Genomic DNA, 22,730 nt, shown 5'->3' on the forward strand with positions numbered 1-22,730 from the left:
AAGGCATGTCACCTTCCCCCCACATAAACACACTCCTCCCCTGTCCTCGCCCTGCCTCAGGCTCAGCAGTGCCCAGGGGAGGGAGGTCTTCATAAGAAATCATGCCATACTCTCCCATCGCTGGCCTGAGCTGGGAGACCACAGGTAGCCTGGAGGGTCCCTCTCACCCACTCCCACCCCCAGGCGGCTCAGGCAAGTGTCTCAGGCCCTCTAAGCCTAAATCCTCCAATTGTTCCCACTGCCCTTCGTGTAAAATCTAAAGTCCCCACGGTGGCCCACAAGGGCCCCCATAGTCCAGCTCCACCACCTTTGTAGTCTCACCCCTCTTGCTCCCTCGAACCCTAGGATGCCTGGCTATTACCAGCCCCAGGGAAGGCAGCTCCCTCCCACCTCCCAAGGGCCCATGCTGCCCTCCTGCAGTGGCCACTGAGACCAGAGAAAGCTGGGACTTCTCTCCCCTTCTCCTGACCTTGGAAAATACAGACATCTCCTCCACCGCACCCCCAACCCCAGCAGGCTGTGGCCTTTCCCTTGCACACCCCTGGTCCCAGAATGCTCTCTTCCAGGGCAGCCCTCACAGTGCCCCTGAAGGTGCTGTACCGTCACCCTGCTCCACAGGCCCGGGGTCACAGGTCGGGGCGGAGCTGCGGCCCAACTGCAGGTGAGGCTCACCTGTGGGCTGGGCCCACCTGGCCTCAGACTTCTGGGCAGCTGCCTTCTCTTGGCTCTCTCCCTCCAAAGCCTCTTACAGCCCTGGGCAGCAGGGCCTCCTCCAGGCTGGCACTGGGATTACATCTGCTCCCTCTCCTGCGGGGCACCCTTTAAGTGACAGACCGCAGGTGCGGATCCAAAGCTTAAGCCTTTCGCCACCATGCACTGGTTGTCAGAACTTTCTTATCCTTTTGTTTAAAACTGTTCCCAGAGCCAACCCCTGGGTCAGAGGTCAGGGGTCACAGTTGACCACCTGACAGGTACATGCAAAATTTGTGGTCTGAGCACCCTCAGCCCAACGCCTGGACACAGATTCACTGAGGGGATGCTCTGGAACCGCCCGGACTATTCCACCTGATGCTCCGAGGGGCTAGGAGAAGCCTCTCCAGGGCTGCATGCTTTGCAGGCAACACCCCAGGCCCCGCAGCAACCGCCAAGCCTGTGACAGAGCCCCAGGCAGCCAGGGCTAAGGCAAAGCCCTCTGGGACCTCCCTGGTTCCCTGGATTGGGAAAAGCCCTGGGGAATCTGATGGGGCCCTACCATCAGGGCTCCCAGAGAACAGGAGTCTTGGGGATGCCTTCCCCTGAGAGCCCAGCCAGCACTGGAAATAAACCCAGGCTCTCCGCCCGAAATCAAAACCATAACAAACCACAACAACCATGGCAACAACAACGCAGCACTCATGGAGTGCTCCCAGCGCCAGGCACGCGGCACATGTGCTCTCCCCGCCAAGATATACACAGCCCTATGGAATAGGAACTGAGTACCCTCCAGTGTATACAGGGGGAAACTGAGTCTCAGAAAGGTGATGCCACTTGCCCCAGAGCTGAGAAAGCAGCTCATTCATTATTCAAACCCAGGGCCAGCTGGCTCCCGACACCTGGTCTTCCAAGATTATTTTTATTTTTTATATATTTACTTACTTTTTTGAGACGGAGTTTCGCTCTTGTCACCCAGGCTAGAGTGCAGTGGTGTGATCTCGGCTCACTGCAACCTCTGCCTCCCGGGTTCAAGTGATTCTCCTGCCTCAGCCTCCCAAGTAGTTGGGATTACAGGCATGCGCTACCACCTCCGGCTAATTTTGTATTTTCAGTAGAGACAGGGTTTCACCATGTTGGTCAGGCTGGTCTCGAACTCCTGACCTCAGGTGATCCGCCTGCCTCAGCCTCCCAAAGTGCTGGGATTACAGGCATGAGCCACACGCTTGGCCACCAAGATAATTTTTAGTAGAGATGGGGTTTCACCATGTTGGCCAGGTGGGTCTCGAACTCCCAATCTCAGGTAATCTGCCTCAGTCTCCCTAAGTGCTGGGATTACTGGCATGAGCCACCACGCCCAGCCACAGAAGTTGTTTTTCAAAGTTAAGAACTCCAGCCGGGCACGGTGGCTCACGCCTGTAATCCCAGCACTTTGGGAGGCTGAGGTGGGCGGATCACAAGGTCAGGAGATTGAAACCATCCTGGCTAACACGGTGAAACCCCGTCTCTACTAAAAATACAAAAAATTAGCCAGGCATGGTGGCGGGCGCCTGTAGTCCCAGCAACCCAAGAGGCTGAGGCAAGAGAATAGCATGAACCCAGGAGGCAGAGCTGGCAATGAACCAAGACCGCACCACTGCACTCCAGGCGGGGCAACAGAGCGAGACTCTGTCTCCAAAAAAAAAAAAAGAACCCCACAGTGTTGCACAGATAAGATCATGTATTGAGACCGTTATTTGTCTTTCATGGTGTCACAGCCTCGAGATTTTAAACAAATGATGAGAAAACCGTTTTTATCTGTGCTTGCATTTTCCCAACAGCTTCTGATTGTGCTTGGAATAAAACACTAAGTCCTCCCGTTCCCAGTTCCCGTTCCTCCCACATGTACTTCCCTGCTCCCCATCTCCCTCTCTGTGCTCCCACCACACCAGCCTCTTCATATTGTCCTTTCTTCAAAACATGGTAAACATATTCTCTACTCTGGGTCTCTGCCTATGCTGTTCCTTCTGCCTGGAAGGCCCAGTGATTTACTTAGGATGAAAGTAAGTGATTTACTTAGGATTTACTTAGGATGAAAAGTGTCCTCCTGGCCAGGCGTGGTGTTCTTGCACTTGTAATCCCAGCACTTTGGGAGGCCAAGGCGGACAGATCACCTGAGGTCAGGAGTTCAAGACCAGCCTGGCCAACATGGCAAAAACCCATCTCTACTAAAAATATAAAAAATTAGCCAGGCATGGTAGCATGTGCCTGTAATCCCAGCTACTCAGGAGGCTGAAGCAGAAGAATCACTTGAACCCAGGAGGCAGAGAGAGGTTGCAGTGAGCCGAGATCACACCATTGCACTCCAGCCTGGGCAACAGAGCGAGACTCCGTCTCAAACAAAACAAAACAAAACAAAACAAAAACTGCTTTTCTTGAAAAGCCAGCCCATAAAGGTAGGAAATGACATTTAAAATGCAAAGAAATTGTCCAAAATATATAACGACTTTTACAAATCAATTTTAAAAAGGATAGACAGACAGTAAAAACATGTACTTCACAAATGACCAAATTCCAATGGCCAATAAACATATGAAAAGGTGCTTGGCCGGGCGCGGTGGCTCAAGCCTGTAATCCCAGTACTTTGGGAGGCCGAGGTGGGCGGATCACGAGGTCAGGAGATTGAGACCATCCTGGCTAACCCGGTGAAACCCCGTCTCTACTAAAAAAAAATACAAAAAACTAGCCGGGCAAGGTGGCGGGTGCCTGTAGTCCCAGCTACTCGGGAGGCTGAGGCAGGAGAATGGCGTGAACCCGGGAGGCGGAGCTTGCAGTGAGCTGAGATCCGGCCACTGCACTCCAGCCCGGGCGACAGAGCGAGACTCCGTCTCAAAAAAAAAAAAAAAAAAAAAAAAAAAAAAAAAAAAAAGAAAAGGTGCTTAACCTCTGTGAGTCATCAAGGAAATGCAAAGTAAAGCCACCTTGGGATCCGGGAACACACCCACCAGTGACTCAACACCAAGCGCCTCCTGGCCAACACCGTGAAACCCCGTCTCTACTAAAAATACAAAAATCAGCTGGGTGTGGTGGCGCACGCCTGTAATCCCAGCTACTGGGAGGCTGAGGCAGGAGAATCAGCTTGAACCCGGGAGGTGGAGCCCATATTGTGCCACTGCACTCCAGCCTGGACAACAGAGCGAGACTCTGTCTCAAAAACAAAACAAAAAACAAAAAAAACCCACCAAGTGCTCAAGTGCTGGTGGGGGAAGCGGAACCACCCAGAACTCTCGCTCACTGCCGGTGGGACACAAAATGGTGCAGCTGCTTTGGGAAAAGTCTGGCAATTTCTCTAAAGTAAACATGCACCTACTCTATGACTGAGCAATGCCACTTCTAGGAATCCACCTGAGAGAAACGAAAGGACATGTGTTCATACTTAGACCTAGATGCAAACTTCATAACAGCCTTATTCATAAATCAAAATAGAAACAACCCAAATATTCATCAGAGGATGGGATAAATCAGTTGTGGGACATGAAGACATCTGTGCAATGGAATCTATTCAGTACTCAAAAGAAACAAACCAGGCTGGGCATGGTGGTGCATGCCAGTAATCCCAGCACTTTGGGAGGTCAAAGTGGGGAGATCGTTTGAGCCCAGGAGTTCAAGACCAACATTGGCAACATGGTGAAATCCCATCTCCCCAAAAAATACAAAAGTTAGCCGGGTGTGGTGGCATGCACCTGTGGTCCCAGCTACTCAGGAGTCTGAGGTGAGAGGACTGCTTGAGCCCGGGAGGACAGGAGGTACAGGATGCAGTGAGCTGAGATCGAGCCACTGCACTCCAGCTGGGTGACAGAACGAGACCCTGTCTCAAAAAAAAAAAAAAAAAAGGAAGACACCATTGACAAGTATGATCAATCTCTAAAACATTATGCTGAGTAAAAGGAGCCAGACATAAAAGGCAGCCTATTTATTAGCTGGGAGTGGTGGCACGTGACTGTGATCCCAGCTACTGGGGAGGCTGAGGCACGAAGATAACCTGAGGCTGGGAGGTTGAGGCTACAATGAGCCATGATCACACCACTGCACTCCAGCCTAGGCGACACAGTGAGACCCTGTCTCAAAATAAATAATAAAATAAAACAAAGGCAACCTACTGCATGATTCCACTCATGACATTCAAGAACAGAGAAATTGAACCTCTGGTGATAAGAGGCGGTATGTATGGGGGTACGGGGCAGTGGTCTGGGGGAGGCATGAAGGAGCCCTCTGGGGTGCTTGTCACTTGCATTGCACACACACGGAAACACAGAGCTTCAGATGTGTTTCATACTTCACATACTTTCAGGTCCGCATGTTACGCCACAGTCAAGTTTGAAAAGTTTACTTCAAAGGATTCTTGGATGACTCTCCCAAACCACCAAACCGGGACCCCTCAGTTATCCTCCCAGAGACCCCACTGCTTTTCCTTTAGAACACAATTTACCAGTTTTAGAACACAATTTACCAGTTTTAACTCCATGTTCATTTGTGGCTTTATTTCCTCAAGAGCCTCCACTAGACCGCCTGGTCCCCTAGAATGTGCCTAACACATAGTAGGTGCTCCATAAATATCTGTCGAATGAATGAAAGAGTAACCGTAGGTTTCCTCCACCCCCATCGTGAGCCCCTCAGGGCCAGTATCACATAGGTTTTGCTCATGCTCTAGAGTAAGGCCCTACCATGTAACAGGATCCCAAAGAGCAATTAGATGAAAGCTATATGGTCCTGTCATGCATACCTGAGTCAAAGATGGAGCCTGTCAGGTGAGTAGAACACAGTGACATTTCAGCCTCAACAGCACAGTAGGAATTAAGCCAGTTGTGAAGGAAAAGAACTTTTTTTTTTTTTTTTTGAGACAGAGTCTCGCTCTGTCGCCCAGGCTGTAGTGCTGTGGCGCGATCTTGGCTCGCTGCAGCCTTGACCTCCTGGGCTCAAGTGATCCTCCCACCATAGCCTCCAGAGTAGCTGGGACCACAGGCGTACACCACTATGCACAGCTAATTTTCGTATTTTTTGTAGCAATGGGGTTTTGCCAAAGGACAAATTTTTTTTAACTTGCAAAACATCACCAAGGCACAGGAGGTACAGAGAAATTCTCTGATGGTTTTGAGCCCTCTGGAAATAAAATACCAATCTGTCAACACCAGTCCGAGTCAGGGTTTTCAAGGATCTCAGAGTGACCTGCTACCAGTCCATATGACACCCAAATGGGAAGCCAAAAAGGTGTCCCTGGACATTGTACAAAATCCTTGACTGGTACTCCTCAAAACTGCCAAGGCTATCAACAATAGAGGGTTGGAAACTATTACAGCCAACAGGCCCCTAAGGAGACGTAACGACTAAACTTCATGTGGTATCCTGGGTGGCGAGCTGGAACAGAAAAGGGACATTAGAGGAAAACTGGCAAAGCCAAAGGAACAGTGGCATTTAGCTACAACCAATGTACACAGCAGCGTAAGATGTGAACCTTCGGTGAAGCTGGGTACCATGTGTAAAGGAACACTACTATCTTTGCAACTTTCCTGTAAGTCTAAAAATTTTTTTTTTTTTTGAGACCGAGTCTCACTCTGTCACCAAGGCTGGACTACAATGGTGTGATCTTGGTTCACTGTAACCTTCCCTCCCAGGTTCAAGTGATTCTCCTGCCTCAGCCTCTCAAGTAGCTGGGATTATAGGCGTGCGCCACTGTGCCCAGCTAATTTTTTATATTTTTAGTAGAGACAGGGATTCACTATGTTGCCCAGACTGGTCTTGAACCCCTGGCCTCAAATGATCTGCCCAACTTGGCCTCCTAAAGTGCTGGGGTTACAGGCATGACCCACTGCACCTGGCCTGTAAATCTAAAATTCGAAAATAAAAAGTTCTTTTTATTTTATTTATTTAGAGACAGGGTCTACTCTGTCACCCAGGCTTGGAGTGGGGTAGCATGATCACGGCTCACTGCAGCCTCCACCTCCTGGGCTCAAGTCATCCTCCCTTCTCAGCCTCCTGAGCAGCTGGGACCACAGGCACGCACCACCACACCTGGCTAATTTTTTATAGAGATAGGGTCTCGCTAAGCTGCCCAAGCTGGTCTCAAAGTCCTGGGCTCAAGCGATCCTCCTGCCTCGGCCTCCCAAAGTGCTGGGATTACAGGCATGAGCCATTGCACTTGGCCTAAAAGTTCTTTTTTAAGAGGGCCTAGTTCCCTCTGGGCACTCTGTGGCCACCAGCTGAAAAGCCATCACACCTCCCCAGCCGGCGCTCTCCCCAGGGTGAAGGCGAAGGGCGCAGCACAGTGCGCAACCCCGCGAGCAGGGCTTACTTACCTTGGGTGGGTCGAAGAGCTCCAGCACGCGGTCGGGGCCATCGGGGCCTGGCGCCCGGCGCAGCGCCAGCCTACCACGCTGCCAGCGTGCCCCGCTGTCCATGGAGGCCTCGTCGGCCAGGCTGTAGCGCAGCGCCGCCTCCTTCAGCGCCTCGGGTGGCGTCTCCCGGGCCAGGCTCCAGGGCAGGAGCTTCTTGGCCAGGCCGGGCCGGGCGGGGGTCTCAGCAGCCTCTCCGGGGGTCCCGAGGGCGGCAGCGGTGTGGGCCGCTGGCAGTTCCCCGGCCGAGCGGCGGCGGAAGATGTGGCGGAGGCTGCGGCGAAAGTGCTGGAAGGAGCAGGGCCCGGGCGGCCGCGGCGGGGCCAGTTCCTCAGAGCTGCGGGCCTTGGGCAGGCCAGGGGCGGCGAGGCCGGGGCCTGGCTCTGGGGACGCCTCGGCCTTGGCGGGGGGCCCACGGCCTGTGTCTCGGTAGTCGCGGCCCGGCGCGCGGCCGTCGCGCACCTCCCGGCAGAAGTAGCGCTGGAAGAGGTCGGTGAACTGCAGCGACACCAGCTCGGCACGCAGCGGCGCGTGCTGCGGATGCTCGCGAGCGAACAGCCAGTACTGGCGGGCCAGCTCCCGGGCTGCCGCTACGGCGTGCAACTCACAGAACTCGCTCCAGCCCCGCGGGGCCGGCGCCAGGGAGGCCGAGGGCGGGGAGGAGGCCGAGGAGGGCTGCAGGGCAGGCCCGTTCATGGTGGAGACCCAGGTGGTGCGGCGGGGCTGAAAGACATGTGGGTGGGGGGGCGACAAGGAGTGAGCAGGTGGGCAAGCAGGTGACGGCCCGTCACACACCGTGCACCACAGCAGAAATCCGACACGACCGTAACACCCAGTGCTGGTGAAGACGCAGGGAGACACACAGTCTCCTACCAAGTGGCATTCTGTAAGGGGCATGGCCAACTCGGGAAAAGTGATTCTAGACTCGGAATCCTGCTTTTGAAGGACAAAAACCGTATGATCATCTCAATAGATGCAGAGAGAGTATTTGACAAAATTCAACATAACTTTATGATAAAAACTTTCAACAAATGATATGTTGTACTTAACACACTGAAGACCCTATATAAAGGCTGAGTTCGGAGGCTCACGCCTGTAATCCCAGCACTTTGGGAGGCTGAGGCAGGAGGATCGCTTGAGCCCAGTTTGAGACCAGCCTGGGCAACATGGCAAAAGCCCTTCTCTCCAAAAAGACAAACATAAAAATGAGTTCGCATTGTAGCACACGCACCTGTAGTCCTAACTACTTGGGAGCCTGAGGAAGTCAGGGCTGCAGTAAGCCATGATCAGCCATTGAACTCCAGCCCAGGCAACAGAATGAGACCCTGTCTCAAAAAATAAATAAATAAATAAAATAAAGACCCTACATGATAAGCACACAGCTAACATTGCACTTAATGGTGAAAAGTTGACAACTTTTCCTTTAAGGCCAGGGATGAGAAAAGGATGCCCACTCTGGTCACTTCTATTTAACACAGTACTGACAGTCCTAGCCAGAGCAATTAGGCTCTAGGAATCCCACTTTCAAGTATTCAAGAGAAACACTTGCTCCCTGCTACATATTTCCTGCCGCAACGTTTATAATGGGGAAAAACTCTAAGAGACAACCTAAATGCCCACTAGTTGGAGACTGGTGAAAGAATCTGGCCCATCTATAGGCTGGAAGACTCTGCAGCACGGGGAAGGGGTGAGGAAGACCCACGCCACCACCTCTGGGAGAGCTCCAGGGCTATTCACTAAGTGAAAAAGCAAACAGCAGAACAAGACACGCTAGACGATCCCATTTACATGAACATACATAAAACCAAACTACTAATGTTTATGTGTACACAAACATTTTGTAAATGGTGGGCAAGAAAGGTCTGGCAGAAACAAACCCATCCTAAAACAGTGGGTATTTCTGGGGAGGAATCAGAACTGGGGTGTGGGGATGGTGGGGATGGCGGGGAAGTAACCAAGAAGCTTGTTACTGCTTATCTCTCGCAACAATGGCTGAGAACACAGATTCTGGAATGTGGATTCAAATCCCAGCACCAGCCAGACGCGGTGGCTCATGCCTGTAATCCCAGCACTTTGGGAGGCCCAGGTGGGTGGATTACTTGAGTTCAGGAGGTAGAGACCAGCCCGGCCAACATGGTGAAACCCCATCTCTACTGAAAATACAAAAATTAGCTGGCTGTGGTGGCGCATACCTGTAGTCCCGCTACTCAGGAGGCTGGGGCAGGAGAAATGCTTGAATCCAGGAGGCGGAGGTTGCAGTGAGCTGAGATGGTGCCACTGCACTCCAGCCTGGGTTACAGAGCAAGACCCTGTCTCAAAAAAAAAAAAAAAAACCCCAGCAACCACTACTTACTGGTTATGGGACCTTAAGTGACTTATGTGACTACTCTCTGCCTCAGTTTCCCCATCTGTAAGAGGGGAACCATGATCATGACTACTTCATAGGCATATTATGAGCATGAATTGATAGACATAAAGCCCTAGAACGTAGAAAGTGCTTAATAAAGACTGGCTGCTATTATTGTTATTTCTGTGTTGCAATGAGAGTATATTAATGGTGTCTATAAAATAAATATAAAACGGGCCAGGCGCAGCAGCTCATACCTGTAATCCCAGCACTCTGGGAGGCTGAGGTGGGCAGATGACCTGAGGTCAGGAGTTTGAAACCAGCCTGGCCAACATGGTGAAACCTTGCCTCTACTAAACATACAAAAATTAGCTGAGTGTGGTGGTGCGTGCCTGTAATCCCAGCTACTCAGGAGGCTGAGGCAGGAGAATCACTTGAACCTGGTAGGCAGAGGTTGCAGTGAGCTGAGATCATGTCACTGCATTCCAGCCTGGACGACAGAGCAAGGCTCTGTCCTGGAAAAAAAAAAAAAAAAAAAATCACACACCAAAAACAAAAACAAAAATAAATATAAAACAAAAATAAAAAGGAATAAATTAACAAAAGTCACAAGGGGTCCAGAGGGATTTCCTGTACTGACAGGGGACCCTCAGGACTGGCAGACCTTTGCCTGCCCATCTCAACTGGGGCATCCTTCTCCTCCCGTGGCCAGAGGGCCTTTCCTTAGGCACAACATCACCAGAATGGCACTGAGATCCCCCACCCCTCTGCTGTCCGCGGTGCAGAACAGCTGGGACCTCTGTGGGCACTATCCTTCCTTCCTCATGACCCTGGTTGGGCCTGGGCCCCTGCTGGCGACCACATGTCCATGTCTGCTCTTCAAGATGGAGAAGAAAAGCTCTCCCTACTCGGGCACAAAACGGGGTCCCAGATCCCTGATATCAGCACACCCTGAATGAACAGTGGTGCCACTCCAATGACTCTCTCCCTGGGCAGGGGAGGTGGCTGCACAATAGCCAGAGCCACAGGGGCCTGGGTACAGTTACCGTCTCCAACCACGCCCTCCTTCATCCTCCCTTCAGGTATTACTGAGGGCCTACTGTGTGCCAGACACCAAGCTAGGCCCCGGGATACTATGGTGAACAGCACATACGAACACTGCTCTCCCAGGGCTCACATTACAAAGGGGGCCACATATTGGCTGTGTGGCTCCTGACACCTGACTAAACCTCTCTGAACCTGGATTTCCTTATCTGGCAACCAGGTAGCAGCATGGCATCCACCTTGCAAGGTGTCTGTAGAGAACCCATGAAAGGGAAAGCAAGGTGGAGATGCGAACCTGCAAATGGGGTTCTCTCTGCCACACACCCCTCCATAGGCACCGTCCCTGCATGTGGCCATGTCCCACTGGGCATGTCTGCAGGGCAGTGGCAACGAAGGGTCCCCCTGCCACATGAGGCCACGGTGGAGCCCCCATGGCCAATCTCTGCCAGAGACCCCAAAAAGCAGAAGTAGGTGCCTCTGCCCTCGCTGGAAGGGGGCCATGCAGAGTTGACAATTGTTTGTTTGTTTGTTGTTGTTGTTGTTTTGAGACAGAATCTTGTTCTGTCACCCAGGCTGGAGTACAGTGGCATAATCACGGCCCACTGCAGCCTAGACCTCCCAGGCTCAAGCTATCCTCATCTTGGCCTCCCAAAGTGCTAGGACTACAGGCATGCACCATGACACCTGGCTAATTTTTGTATTTTTTTGTAGAGATGGGGTCTCACTGTGTTGCCCAGGCTGGTCTCAAATTCCTGGGCTCAAGCAGCCCTCCCACCTTGGCCTCTCAAAGTGCTGGGATTACAGGCATAAGTCACTGTGCCCTGCTATAGTCGACAGTTTTGTACATCACAGGGTCCTTGGGACCCGCACACAGTAGGTGCTTTGCAGTAAGTAGTCAGTAAAAGCTGTCAGGCAGATGGGAAGGGAGAGTGAGGGGCCACATCTGCCCTTGGCCACCATGTTCTTCCTGTCCCTGAAGGGGGAGGGTCTTACCCCTGCATGAGGGCACCTGTTCTTGGTCAATCCTACTCTTCCCCATACCCAGCCTTCACACAGGTGAGACAGGCACTGCCCTCGTGGCTTGGAGGATGCCCAGAGAGCTCTGATTCCAGACCCAGGCTCCTGCCCCACCTACACGATCTGCCTCTAGTCACGCCAGCTGCCTGTGGGTGTTGGCATGAGCCATTCCCTCTGCCCTGTCTGCTTCCAATTGCACATGAGAGAAGCCTATTCTGAGCTCCCAACTGAACTTGACCTTCAGCACACTGGTCACACTATCACTTGACAGGATGCTTTTATTAGTGACTATCTCTCTACCAGACTGAGTTCTATGAATCATTCCCTGCTTCATCTCCAGCTCCTAGCATACAGCAGGAGCTCAATGAATGTCTCTTGAATGAATGAACATATGAATGCAAGAGATCAGTTGGATTTGCAAATTTGTGCTATCCTGGCAGATGCATGGCAACCAGCATGAACCAACCTCCCCCGCCCCCTGGGCCATCCTACCTTCTGCACAGCCCTGTATGTCAGAGTCTTGAAGCCCAACTGCAGTGCCAAACTCTGGCAGAAGCCTCCCTCAGAACAGCTGCACCCACTCCAGGTCCTTCACTGTCCAGGCAACGGCTGGGAAACCCCCTTACTGGGCCCCTTCCACCAGTCCTCCCATAAGAACAATGGCATTTACTGAGCGTCTGTTACACATCAGACATTTTTCTTTCTCTTTTTAGAGACAGGGTCTCACTCTGTCTTCTAGGCTCGAGTGCAGTGGCACAATCATAGCTCACTGCTGCCTCGAACTCCTGGGCTCAAATGATCCTCCTGCCTCAGCCTCCAGAGTAGCTGCGACTACAGGCTCATGGCACCATGCCAAGATCACATTAGGCATTTTTCTAACTACTTTTGCAAAACATTACCTCTCCCAAGGTTCCTAACAGCCTTAGGAGGTAGGTCCAACGATTACTTCCATTTTACAGATGGGAAAACTGAAACAGAGCAGCCCCATAGCTAGTGATCATAGAGACCCCCACACAGAGGGGACCCCCAAAATGTCTGATCAGTGCCTAAATGCACACAAGAAGGGCTCACTTCCCAATGAATGCTTATTGGATGAATGAGTGAGTCCCAGAGGAGAGAATATAAAGGTCTCATTCAGCTCCAGTGCGAGTCAGGAGTCGGCAGTAGCTCTGTCCAGGTCCCAGACTGACCAATGATCAGGAAAACAGTCACAGAGCAAAAGGAAGAAAACAAAAATGAGAGGCTGGGCTCAGTGGTTCACACCTATACTATCAATACCTTGGGAGGCCAAGGCGGGAGGATTGCTTGAGCCCCAGAGTTTGAGACCAATCTGGGCAACATGATGAAACCCCGTGTCTACTATAAATACAAAAAACTCAGCCTGGCATAGTGGCTAGGCCTATAGTCCCACCCACTCGGGAGGCTGAGGCAGGAAGACCGCTTGAGCCCGGGAGGTCGAGGCTGCAGTGAGCTATGATCACACCACTGCACTCCAGCCTGGGTGACAGAAACAGACCATATCTCTGTAAGAAAAAAAGAACTGATGTCTGCAGCGTGCTTGGCACGGGACTTATGAGTGGCTGCTGCTATTTTCTTACTATTACTGTTAGAAAAGAGCTCCAGCCTCGGAGTCAGGCTTGCCTGCCACGGGAAGCCACAGGGGGGCCTGCCTCATGGGCTGGGCTGGGGGCGTCACGGGGAGTTGGAACAAAAGACCTTCTCAGGGGAGAGGCGGCTGCTCAGGCCACTCTGGGCAGGAAATTGCCAGCCCAGAGCAGTCAGCTGCGGCCCAAGCTATGGAAGGGACCGCGCCAGGGAGGTTTTCTGGCCAGGAGGGCAGCCAGGCCACAGGAAGGTGACCCCTCTCTGGCCCTGGCCCTGGCCCAGGCAGTGGCGTTTATTGAGTGCTTACTATATGCCAGGCGCAGATAAAAAGCAATTGATCAGATGGTGACAACCCTGGGATCAGGGCTGACAAGCTGTGGACAGGAAGCAATGATGATCACGCCAGGGGGACCTGCGGCTCCCAGGTTTCCACTGTAGGGTATGAGTTGGGGGCAGAGTGTCTTTGGGACACTTCTATCCCAGCACAGAGCTTCGGGGGAGCCTGGTCAGCCAGAGAAATCAACCGCCTTCCCCACAGAGGGGCCCCAGCACCCAGGAGAACCCCTCACCTACTCAGGCTTCCTTCTGGGGCAGGAAGCTCCCAGCTATGGGGGTCTCCAGGGTTTCCCTAAATCCTGCAGCCAGGGGAGGGGCAGAATGATGTGGAGAAGGAAGATCTTAGCCTGCTGCATCCTGGTCCCCCACCCCCAAGTCCCTCCCTGCAGCAAATAACGTGGAGGCAACTAGCTGCACGCCCACCAGCCGGGGCTGGGGGTGTCCGCATCTCAGGACTCCAAGCTCAGAACACAACCAGGTCCACCAGAGGGCTACTGAGGACCTCAAAGCAGCAGTGGTGCCTGGTGTTCCCCAAGAAGCACAGCCAGCCTGAGGCACCCTGGAGCCACCAAGTCAGTGAGAAATCACAGGACCTTGAACAGCTGGGAACCTGGCTGAGCTGTGGGGTCCCCTTAATCCATGGCCCCCCGAGATCAGGTCTTCTCAGTCTCTCCTCTATCTAATCACCCTGGATAATAGTATAATTCCGGGAGGCTAAAATTTTCCTTTTAATGATCAGGCCCACATGCAGAGAAAGCCTTTATCCATGCTAGGAATTCCCCCTGCCGAGGCTTAGAGAGTTTTTTTTTTTTGATACAGGTTTGACTGTCACCCAGGCTAGAGTGTAGTGGCATGATCACAGCTCACTGCAACCGCGACCTTGTGGGTTTAAGCACTCCCCCCAAGTATCTGGGACCACAGCCATGTGCCACCATATCCAGCTTTTTTTTTTTTTTTTGTAGAGAGAGGGTCTCACTGTGTTGCCCAGGCTGGTTTCAAACTCCTGGGCTCAAGTGATCCTCCCACCTTGACCTTCCAAAGTGCTGGGATTATAGGTGTGAACCACTGCTCCCAGCCTGGGGAAGAATTCTTTAAGTGTGGTCAATGAATTTAAATTGGGCCAGTCCAGAGCCTCCACTCTCCCCTGCCCCAGCTCACAGACATAGGCAGGAAGCCTCGCACCTTCAGAGGGGACACTTCCTCCAGGGAGGTCTCCCAGTTGAATCTAGGCCACAAGGAACATTTCTATCTTCCCCATGCCTAGCACCAACTGTTCCAGGAGCCCAGACCCTGTGTCCTAAGGAGGCCCAGAGAGTTGTGGGATTCTGACACACACTGCCTGGCAGGTGGCCTGCTGCCCTTTCACAGCATTTAAGTTGCCAGACACAGAGATGCCCACAGGAAGTGGGGGGTGAAGGCAGGGGCCCTGGGGAGGCAGAGAGGTGGGTTCTACACCAGGCCACGGGGCAGCCGGCAGGGCACTGATGCACCCTTACTGGGGTCACCTTGTGCCCCGGGGACATTTATCAGGCCAGCGCAGTCTGCCAGAACAGGAAATGTCCTCTGGCTTCCTCTGCCCACACCGCCAGCCTGACATCCCAGCCACCGCCCCAGCTAGGTTTCAGGAGGTAGGGAAAACCAGGAACCATCTCCCTGCAGGAGAGGCAGCACCGTTAGAATCCCACACATCCCCCATCCCAAGGCCGTAGCTTCTTCCTTTCACTGCCTCTGGGTTGAGGGCAGACAGGGGAGACCCTAGGAGGGCAGCCTCTGGGTGAACCTCCTCCCCACATGCTGCTTGGGGACATCAGGAGGGACATGCATAAGCCCTCAATTACCTCGCTTCTCCCAGCATACACTGCCCTCTCTGGGCCTCTCCTCCTTGAGATGACACCAGTGTGTGAGCTCTGAAGGGGCAGATCCCATGTCAGAGGTCCCCTTGTGTGTCCACCTCCCTGATTGATCACATTCCCAGTCCCCCAGCCGGGGCCCCCCATTGGGTGCCCTGTGAGTCAGCCCTTGTGAGCAGGGCATAGACTTCCTCCCTCCCAGGCCTCCCTGGGGACACATGTCCTGGGCAGCAGCCGGCTCCCCCCTGGCCAGACGGGGGGCGGCCACATCCGGGTGGGCCCCCAGGGGCTCCAGGCCTGGCTCACAAGGAAGCCTGTGGCCCAGCCCTGCTGGCCGACCCCTGACAGGGTGGCGTGGGAGGAAAAATCTTCTATCCAACTGCTCAGCTGCCGGGTTTCCGGCTGGGGCGGGGAGTGGGGAGGGCGCCAGGAGGACCTGTTCCCCTGGGGAAGCGTCCTTTGCCCCTGCTGGGAGGAATGACGGCTAGTGGTGGCCAGCAGAATCCTGGAGCCCTGGTAGAGGGACGCTGGTCATCACTCCGGTGGCAGGGCCCCACTGAGCAGATGTCCAGTGGTGGCCTTGGTCCTGCTGCCAGGCCTCAGGACCTGCTTAGTCTCCAAGGGGTCTCAAGCCCCGGGAAGCTGGGGAGTTGGGATGCAGGACTCCTGGGTCCAATAAGGCCTGACTCAGCAAGTGACCCCAGCTGAGTCACTTCCCTTGGGCAGCATGCCCGCCTCAGTTTCTTCGGGAAGGGTGTCAGTGAGGAAGGGGGTCTTGCAGGGAATGAGCAGCTGGCACTGCACCTCTGGACTCGCTGAGGCAGGCATCTCCAGTCTGCCAGACAGAAGGAGCTTCCTGCCTTGCCTCGTCAAAGATTCGGAACGCCCGCGGGCCCTTAGGGACCATTTTCCCAGGAAACCTGGCAATTAAGTGCCAGCCCCTATTGGACATGAACAGCAATGGCTTGCACTTATTGAGTGCCAATTGCATGCCGGGCACTGTGCATGCCTCCTCTTCTCAAAACCACCCTAACAGGGAGTTGGCAACACCCCTATTTCATAGACAAAAAGACCTGTGGCTCAGAAAGGCTAAGGGACCAGTCCAAGATCACACAGCCAGAGCAAGTACAGCCAACCCGGTTCCAGTCCTGACACTGTACTTCACACACCCACCCTGGAGAGGCTGGAACTCTTGGCTTCCATCGGGCAGGCGAGGTCCAGACCAGAGAAGCCAGGTAACCTGCCTAGGACCTCACACCTGGAAGCTGGCAGAGCCCAGATTCGGCTCCAAAGCCCATACTGCTACCAGGCAGAAGTGGGAATTTAGCAGGAAAAGCCTCTCGTTTTAATAATAGCAATAATATCTACTATTGTTAATTGAGTGCCAGGCTCAGTGCTCAGTACCTTATGTGCCATGTCACAGCAAGCGCACAGCTGTTAAAGCCTTTCACAGATGTTGTCTCAATTGCCTCAGACAGGTTAAGTGACCAACCCAAGGAAGGATTCCCAGCAATGGGAGACCCTTATGAACACCAGCCCTCAGAAGGGTGTGGGGTCATGTAAACTGGGTCCCAAAGGTGTTTTCAGCAAAAGGAGCTGTATTGGCCCAGACTGTGGGACAGCTCCCTACTATGTCCCTGAGACCCCCTACATTGACCCTCCCCACCTTGGCTAGGGAGGGCACCCGGTCTCCCCTCACCAGAGACAGGTGGCACTGAGACTGGCAGCTAGAAGGTCCTTCCAAGTGCCTCCGGCTCTGCTCCACCCAGGATATGGAGAATGTCCGGGGATTGCACAGCGGGACCCAGAAATCCAAGGGCCCAGCAGTCCTGTGGGATCTGATTTGTACTCAAAAGTTCTATTTATTGGAGAATGAGGATCAGGTCCAGGTTTGAGAGGCATGGAGGTGGGGGGATGAAGAAGGAAAGCCAGCAGAGCTAACACCCACAAGAAAAAAGATCATTCCAGCCCCAAGGCTACTTCTCTTTCCCCTGACCAAGCCACTCTGGACACTGCGAATTCACTCATTAATGGCTCCCGTGACCCTAAGAAGAGGTAATATTAGTACACCCATTTCACAGATGAGGAAACTGAGGTGGGGCAGTTAAGCAAGGCCTCATAGCTAAGGAAGTACCCAGATCTTCAAAAGTTTGCTCCCAAAGACCCAGGAAATTCCAGTGCTATGTATGCAAGAGATGCTCAAGGAAGACCTCTGAAGGAACACCTCATAGCCAATAACAATAACACTAATGAAGGCGATGATAAAATCACCACTACCACCACCACCACCACCTGCAACTGAACCCTCTTTGCCAGGCAGCAGGTGCTCATTACACACTGGCTCATTAAATCTCCACTGCAAACCTGTCATTCCCCCATTTTACACAGGGGGAAACTGAGGTTCACAAGAGTCACTTGCCCACGCCTTCAGCTGAATGGAGGCAGTAGGAGCAGCAAAACAGTCTCCAGGACCCTCCTCACTATCCTCCTTCGCTTCCTGCTGAGCCCCTGAAGACTTTGAGCCCCCAGCTGCTGATGCTCTGGGCCAGCCCCTTCCCAGCTGGCCATTCTGTGGCCCACGGGGACTCACAGAAGTTCTAAGAATGCTCACCCTTTGGCTCAGAAGGATTTTCCCTCCCAGAGGGGAGTTGTGGGAAAAGGCTCAAGAAAAGTGCACTAAAAACCCTTCCAACTTCCCCCAGTAGGCCCTGGTTCTCATCCCCAGAGCCCAGCCTGCCCAGGTGGCCTCGGCCGGCTCTCCCTCCACGAGGGCAGGTCCCGAGGAGCCTCCAGAGCTGTTTCCACTCAGGTAGCCAGGTCAGTGATGGGAAATCCAGACACAACCTGCACCTGCATCCCTGGCGATCCACCCGCCCACTGCCCTGGCAGGGGCCCTGAGGCCTGGCTGCTGGCTGGTGTTAGAGAACTGTCATCTCCCCAGCGAGGGACTGCAGGTCAGATCTCCGTCCCTCCTGCCACCAAAGCAGGCCCTGCAGACATCGCCTTGCCGGGGCCTCTACTCGGAACCCCCGACCAGATTTCACTTCCTCCCACTCAGCCCAGCCTGGCCATGCCCCTCCCTGGAGGCCCCCAGCTGCAGGCAGTGACCTCCTCACCTACATCATTGTGGCTGGGAATGGGGAAGAGAAACAGGAGAATGAGGAAACTAAAGAAAAAAAGAAGCGGGACAGGCAGGAAGACCCTCCTCTCCAGTTCCTCAAATGCAGTCCCCCTCCCTCAAAACAAAGCTCCCCTGGCCGGAGGGAGGGAAGGGAGGGGAGGGGATTTCTGCACTAGGCATCAGAGGCCTCTGAAATACCCTCCCTACCGTGTGGATCCAGAAGACCAACACACACTCCAGACGTTTTTTGGTCGGGGGATTCCCCGGGAACCCGAGGCCAGAGGTGTGAGAGGATCAATCCCAGAAACCTGTGTCTGGGACGCCTAGCCCTGGTGAACCGCCCAGTTCAGCAGCATGCGGGGGTCTGGCCCGGCCCACCTCGGCAGTGCTGGGACTGGGGAGAGAGGCTTCCTGAATCAGGGCGCTACCCTCTTAGCCACATGGTCCGGAATGGGGTGTGGGGAGGACCGGCGCATCCTCCCCCGCTGCCCCCACACCCAAGGGCTCATCTGTGCTCACGGTCTCAGTTTGACTACGGGTAGCAATGAGTGACCCCCGACCGCTCCTCCCCAAGCACAAGTTGAGGGGAGGGCCGCCCCCAATCGGCGAGGCTACTGTAGGGTGGGCTGGAGGCGTCAGCGATGCCCTCTCCCCCATCCCACGGCCGCAGTTACCCCAACGCTCTCCCCAACACGTGTGTGGGTGGGGTAGTGGCTGAGTGGCTGAGTGGGGGTCGCAGGCGCTGGGAGCCGTCACCCCGGAACGCCTCCATCTGAGTTAGGGCAGTATTTTGGGCTGGGGGTGACGCGCACAGCCCGGGCAGAACTGGACACCGGGCCTCCTCTTTCCCTACGAAAGCCCGCCCGGCCCCGGAGGAGGGGAGCGCGGGCAAACGCGGGCTCACCTGAGAGACAGGAGCTCTGGGCCCGGCCGGCCCATGGCGTCGCGCGCCCCCGGGCCCCCGAAATCCCGAGGGGGCGGGCGGGCCCCCGCCCTGGGCGCGTCCTCTCCCGCGCGCCGGCTCCTCGCTCGCGGCTCGCTCAAGCGGGGCTCAGGCAGGAAACCCGGGCTCGGAAAATGGCCAGCGCCTCATCATTTCCGCCGCCAGCGCTTGACAGTTGCGGGAGGATGCGCCCCCGGGCCGCCGCCGCCGGGGAAACTTTGCAGCGGCCGCCGTCGCCACCGCGGGCCGCGACAGTCCGGGCGGGCAGCCGGGCGGAGGCGGTGGCCCGGGCCCATGCCGCCCCGCGCCGTTATGTAAAGAGGAACCGGCCGTGCGAGCGGAGCCCGGCGGGGGAGGGCGGCCGCGACAGGGGCGGGGCAGGGGCGGGGACACCAGGAGCCACGCCTCAGGCCGCGCGCGAGTCGGAGACTCGGCTGGAGGGGCGGGCCATGAGGGCGGAGCCAGGACTGGCCCCGCCTACCAATTCTGCTAGTCCGCGGCTGCCCGGGTCTGAGGGCTCTCCTGGCGCGGGTCTGGAAAAAGACGAGGCCTTGCGAAGCCACGCCCACCACGTGCCCACCCGATTTCGAGTCCCACAGCCTGAAGAAGGAAGGAGGATCGGAGGGGCGGGGCGACCTTAGCCCCACCCACTCAACGCCGGCAGGTCACCAGGTGCCTCAGCGCCTGGAGGCGGGGCCAGATGAAGGGGCGGGGCCTAGGGCGGGCGGGGTCGAGCGGCCTGGCCTCCAGGGGGCGCGCCCCTGCTGACTCCCTCTTGCAGGGCCTTATCAGTGCCCGCAGGGCTGGGCAGTGCAATAGCGACCACGGCTTTCATCATCGCCCGGGGGAGGGAGCCCAGCCCTGCCCGGTGCTGACTATCTGCGATCATGCTGACCTGACCCGCCAAGGCCCCAGGCCCCCGATTTGGGTTCTGGTCCCAGCCCTCAGCTTCGCCTTTGCTACAGCCGATGCCCGTATAGACCAGCCTCCCTCCGGCCACCCGTCCTGTCCCCCAGTTCTAGGAGGGGTGCATCTTTCTCCAGGAATTCCTCTCGGACCGCTGGCTTCCGTGGACTCTGCGCCCACCCCCCTGCTCGCTCCCGGGCTACTTACATTTTCTCCAAGGCCTCATGGGGAGCTGAGACTGACAGTGGGGTTCCCCCTAGTCCGGAGTGGGGCATGCTCTCAGCCAGCCTCTCCCCCAACATGTGGGAGGTCGGGGAGGGAGGAATGTACTCTTCTCCCCCTCCCCCAACAGGAAACAAGTCGCCCACGCCCCCAGCTTGGAGGGGCCACCTCAAGCCTTCCCGGGCAGCAAATGTCTCCATTCCACTGCCTCCCCCTCTTCCTACCCAGGCAAATGACTTGACTTCTCCGTACCTCCACTTCCTTGCCTATGAAATGGAAATAATGTGTACCCACTCTCCTGGCAGTGAGAATTAAGTGAGTTAATGCATTAAAGCAGTTATCTCGAGGCTTGGCTCCAGGAAGCGCTCTGTGTTAAACAAACCGGCCCGAGTCCTGGCCTTAGAGCTACAGGAAGGGGTTCCCCATAAGGTGGGGATTTCCAGACTCTAAGTAGATGGGGGAAGGGAGCCAGTCTGCTACAGGATTCCTGGTGTCCAATGACCTTGAAGAAAAGGACCACAAAAATCTGCTTTCCGTGCATAGGTACGAAATACCTACTATGTGCCAAGCACTGTTGTAGGTGCTGGGAACACAGCAGTGAACAACACAAATATCTCTGCCTGCGTGGAGCTGATATTCTAGTGGGGGGACATAAAGGCACGAATAAGTAAGAGGGATCAGTTATGACAATGACAAAACAGTTATGGGATGGAGAGCAGGAAAGGGGTGTCTTAGAGCTGGGACTCAGGAAGGACACCTCTGAGGAACTAACATGTGAGCTTAGAATTCCCCCACAAGAAGAAGGATCCAGGTGCTATAACGTCTGAGGGAAGAGCATTCCAGGCCAAAGGAACAGCATGTGCAAAGGTGCTGAGATGGGAATACATGTGGTGCATTGGAAGAAAGTCATAAAGGCAGTGGTGACACCCATACTGATAAGAGATGATGTTTCAAAGGTGGGCCCATCAAATGGTGTCTTGAAGGTCTTGGTGGGGACTTTGGGAATTATTCTGAGGGCAGAAGGGTGCGATGGAGGGTTGTGAGGAGAAGGACCTGTTGAGCGGAGCGTGGGATTCAAGCTGTTCACACAGCATCTGAGGATGTGGGAAGAGGGGTGGGGTGGGGGAATGTCAATGAAGTCTAAACGAGGCCGGGTGCAGTGGCTCACACCTGCAATCCCAGCACTTTGGGAGGCTGAGGCCAGCAGATCACCTGAGGTCAGGAGTTTGAGACCAGCCTGGTCAACATGGTGAAACCCTGTCTCTACTAAAAATATAAAAATTAGCCGGGCATGGTGGCAGGTGCCTGTCATCCCAGCTACTGGGGAGGCAGAGGCAGGAGAATCACTTGAACCCCGGAGATGGAGGCTGTAGTGAGCCAAGACTGCATCACTGCATTCAAGCCTGGGAGACAGAGGTAGGTTCTGTCTCAAAAAAAAAAAAAAAAAAAAAAAAAAAAGTCTGAATGGATCATCCCATATTATTTGATCACTTTCTTATACCTGTGGACACTGAGGCCAAGAGAGGACAGTTACTTATCTGTAGCTATGCACCTGCCAGGCAGCACCCACAGAGCAGCCTGGTACCCAGCCAATGCCAAATGGCTGCTGAAATCTGCCAGCCACAAGCACTTTCCCTCTCACTGCCCAGACAGCAGCTCTGCTGACTTAAATTGGGACTTGTGGTTCTTCCCCTTTTTAATCACGGTTCAAACCTTCTCGCCTGCCAGATTTCTCGGAGGCCCAAATTGGTTTCCTTCCTCACTTAGTCGCTTCTTGCCGGCATCCCCGCCGGAGTCCAGTTTTTTGTTTTGGCGCTCGCTGAGACCCCAAGACTTCTTACTTTTTGTGTTTATTTTCCCTTGGAAAGGCAAAGGGATTCCAACAAATAACCTTCCCATCACCATGCCCTAGATTTGAGAGTGCCGCTGCCACGAGCACAGCAAGGTCGTCATCGCCACTGGGAGGCCGGCGAGCCACGGCTCTTCCCACTAGGCAGGTCACTGGGGCCCAAGGAGTGAAAGAGTTATTCAAATTCCCACGACTGATTGGTAGCTCCCGGAAACAAGTCAGGCCATCTTAGGGGAGTAGGTCCAACCGCCCTTCCTCCTTGCTGTGAAAAACGCCAACACCTCCTGCTGGCCAAGTTCCAGAAAGCTGAAGACTCGCAGGATTAATAACAATTACAACACAAGGGTCAATAGCAATAAATTAACAATGATCATGCTATTAATATTTCTTTTTTTTTTTTTTTTTTTTTTTTTTTTTTTTTTGAGACGGAGT

General features: G+C 54.5%; 1 protein-coding gene across 3 annotated transcripts in view; it reads right to left on the reverse strand.

The window, feature by feature from the left end:
- SH2B3 (SH2B adaptor protein 3) overlaps nucleotides 1–20,453 on the reverse strand; it is a 49,220-nt gene extending 28,767 nt beyond the window's left edge. Inside the window, exons 1-2 of one of the 3 annotated variants that reach the window (XM_033220599.1) lie at nucleotides 20,435–20,453; nucleotides 7,023–7,781 (exon numbers count right to left, since the gene is read on the reverse strand). In XM_033220599.1, the coding sequence (XP_033076490.1) occupies nucleotides 7,023–7,754 (732 nt within the window). In that variant the 5' untranslated portion in view covers nucleotides 7,755–7,781; nucleotides 20,435–20,453. Of the gene's footprint in view, nucleotides 1–7,022; nucleotides 7,782–19,282; nucleotides 19,690–20,434 lie in introns of those variants that run through there. The other 2 variants (XM_033220598.1, XM_033220600.1) reach the window with 2 other exon arrangements.
- Nucleotides 20,454–22,730: the final 2,277 nt, after the last annotated feature.

This window comes from Trachypithecus francoisi, unplaced genomic scaffold (assembly GCF_009764315.1).
Source record: "Trachypithecus francoisi isolate TF-2019V2 unplaced genomic scaffold, Tfra_2.0 Lachesis_group11, whole genome shotgun sequence".
NCBI lineage: Eukaryota > Metazoa > Chordata > Mammalia > Primates > Cercopithecidae > Trachypithecus > Trachypithecus francoisi.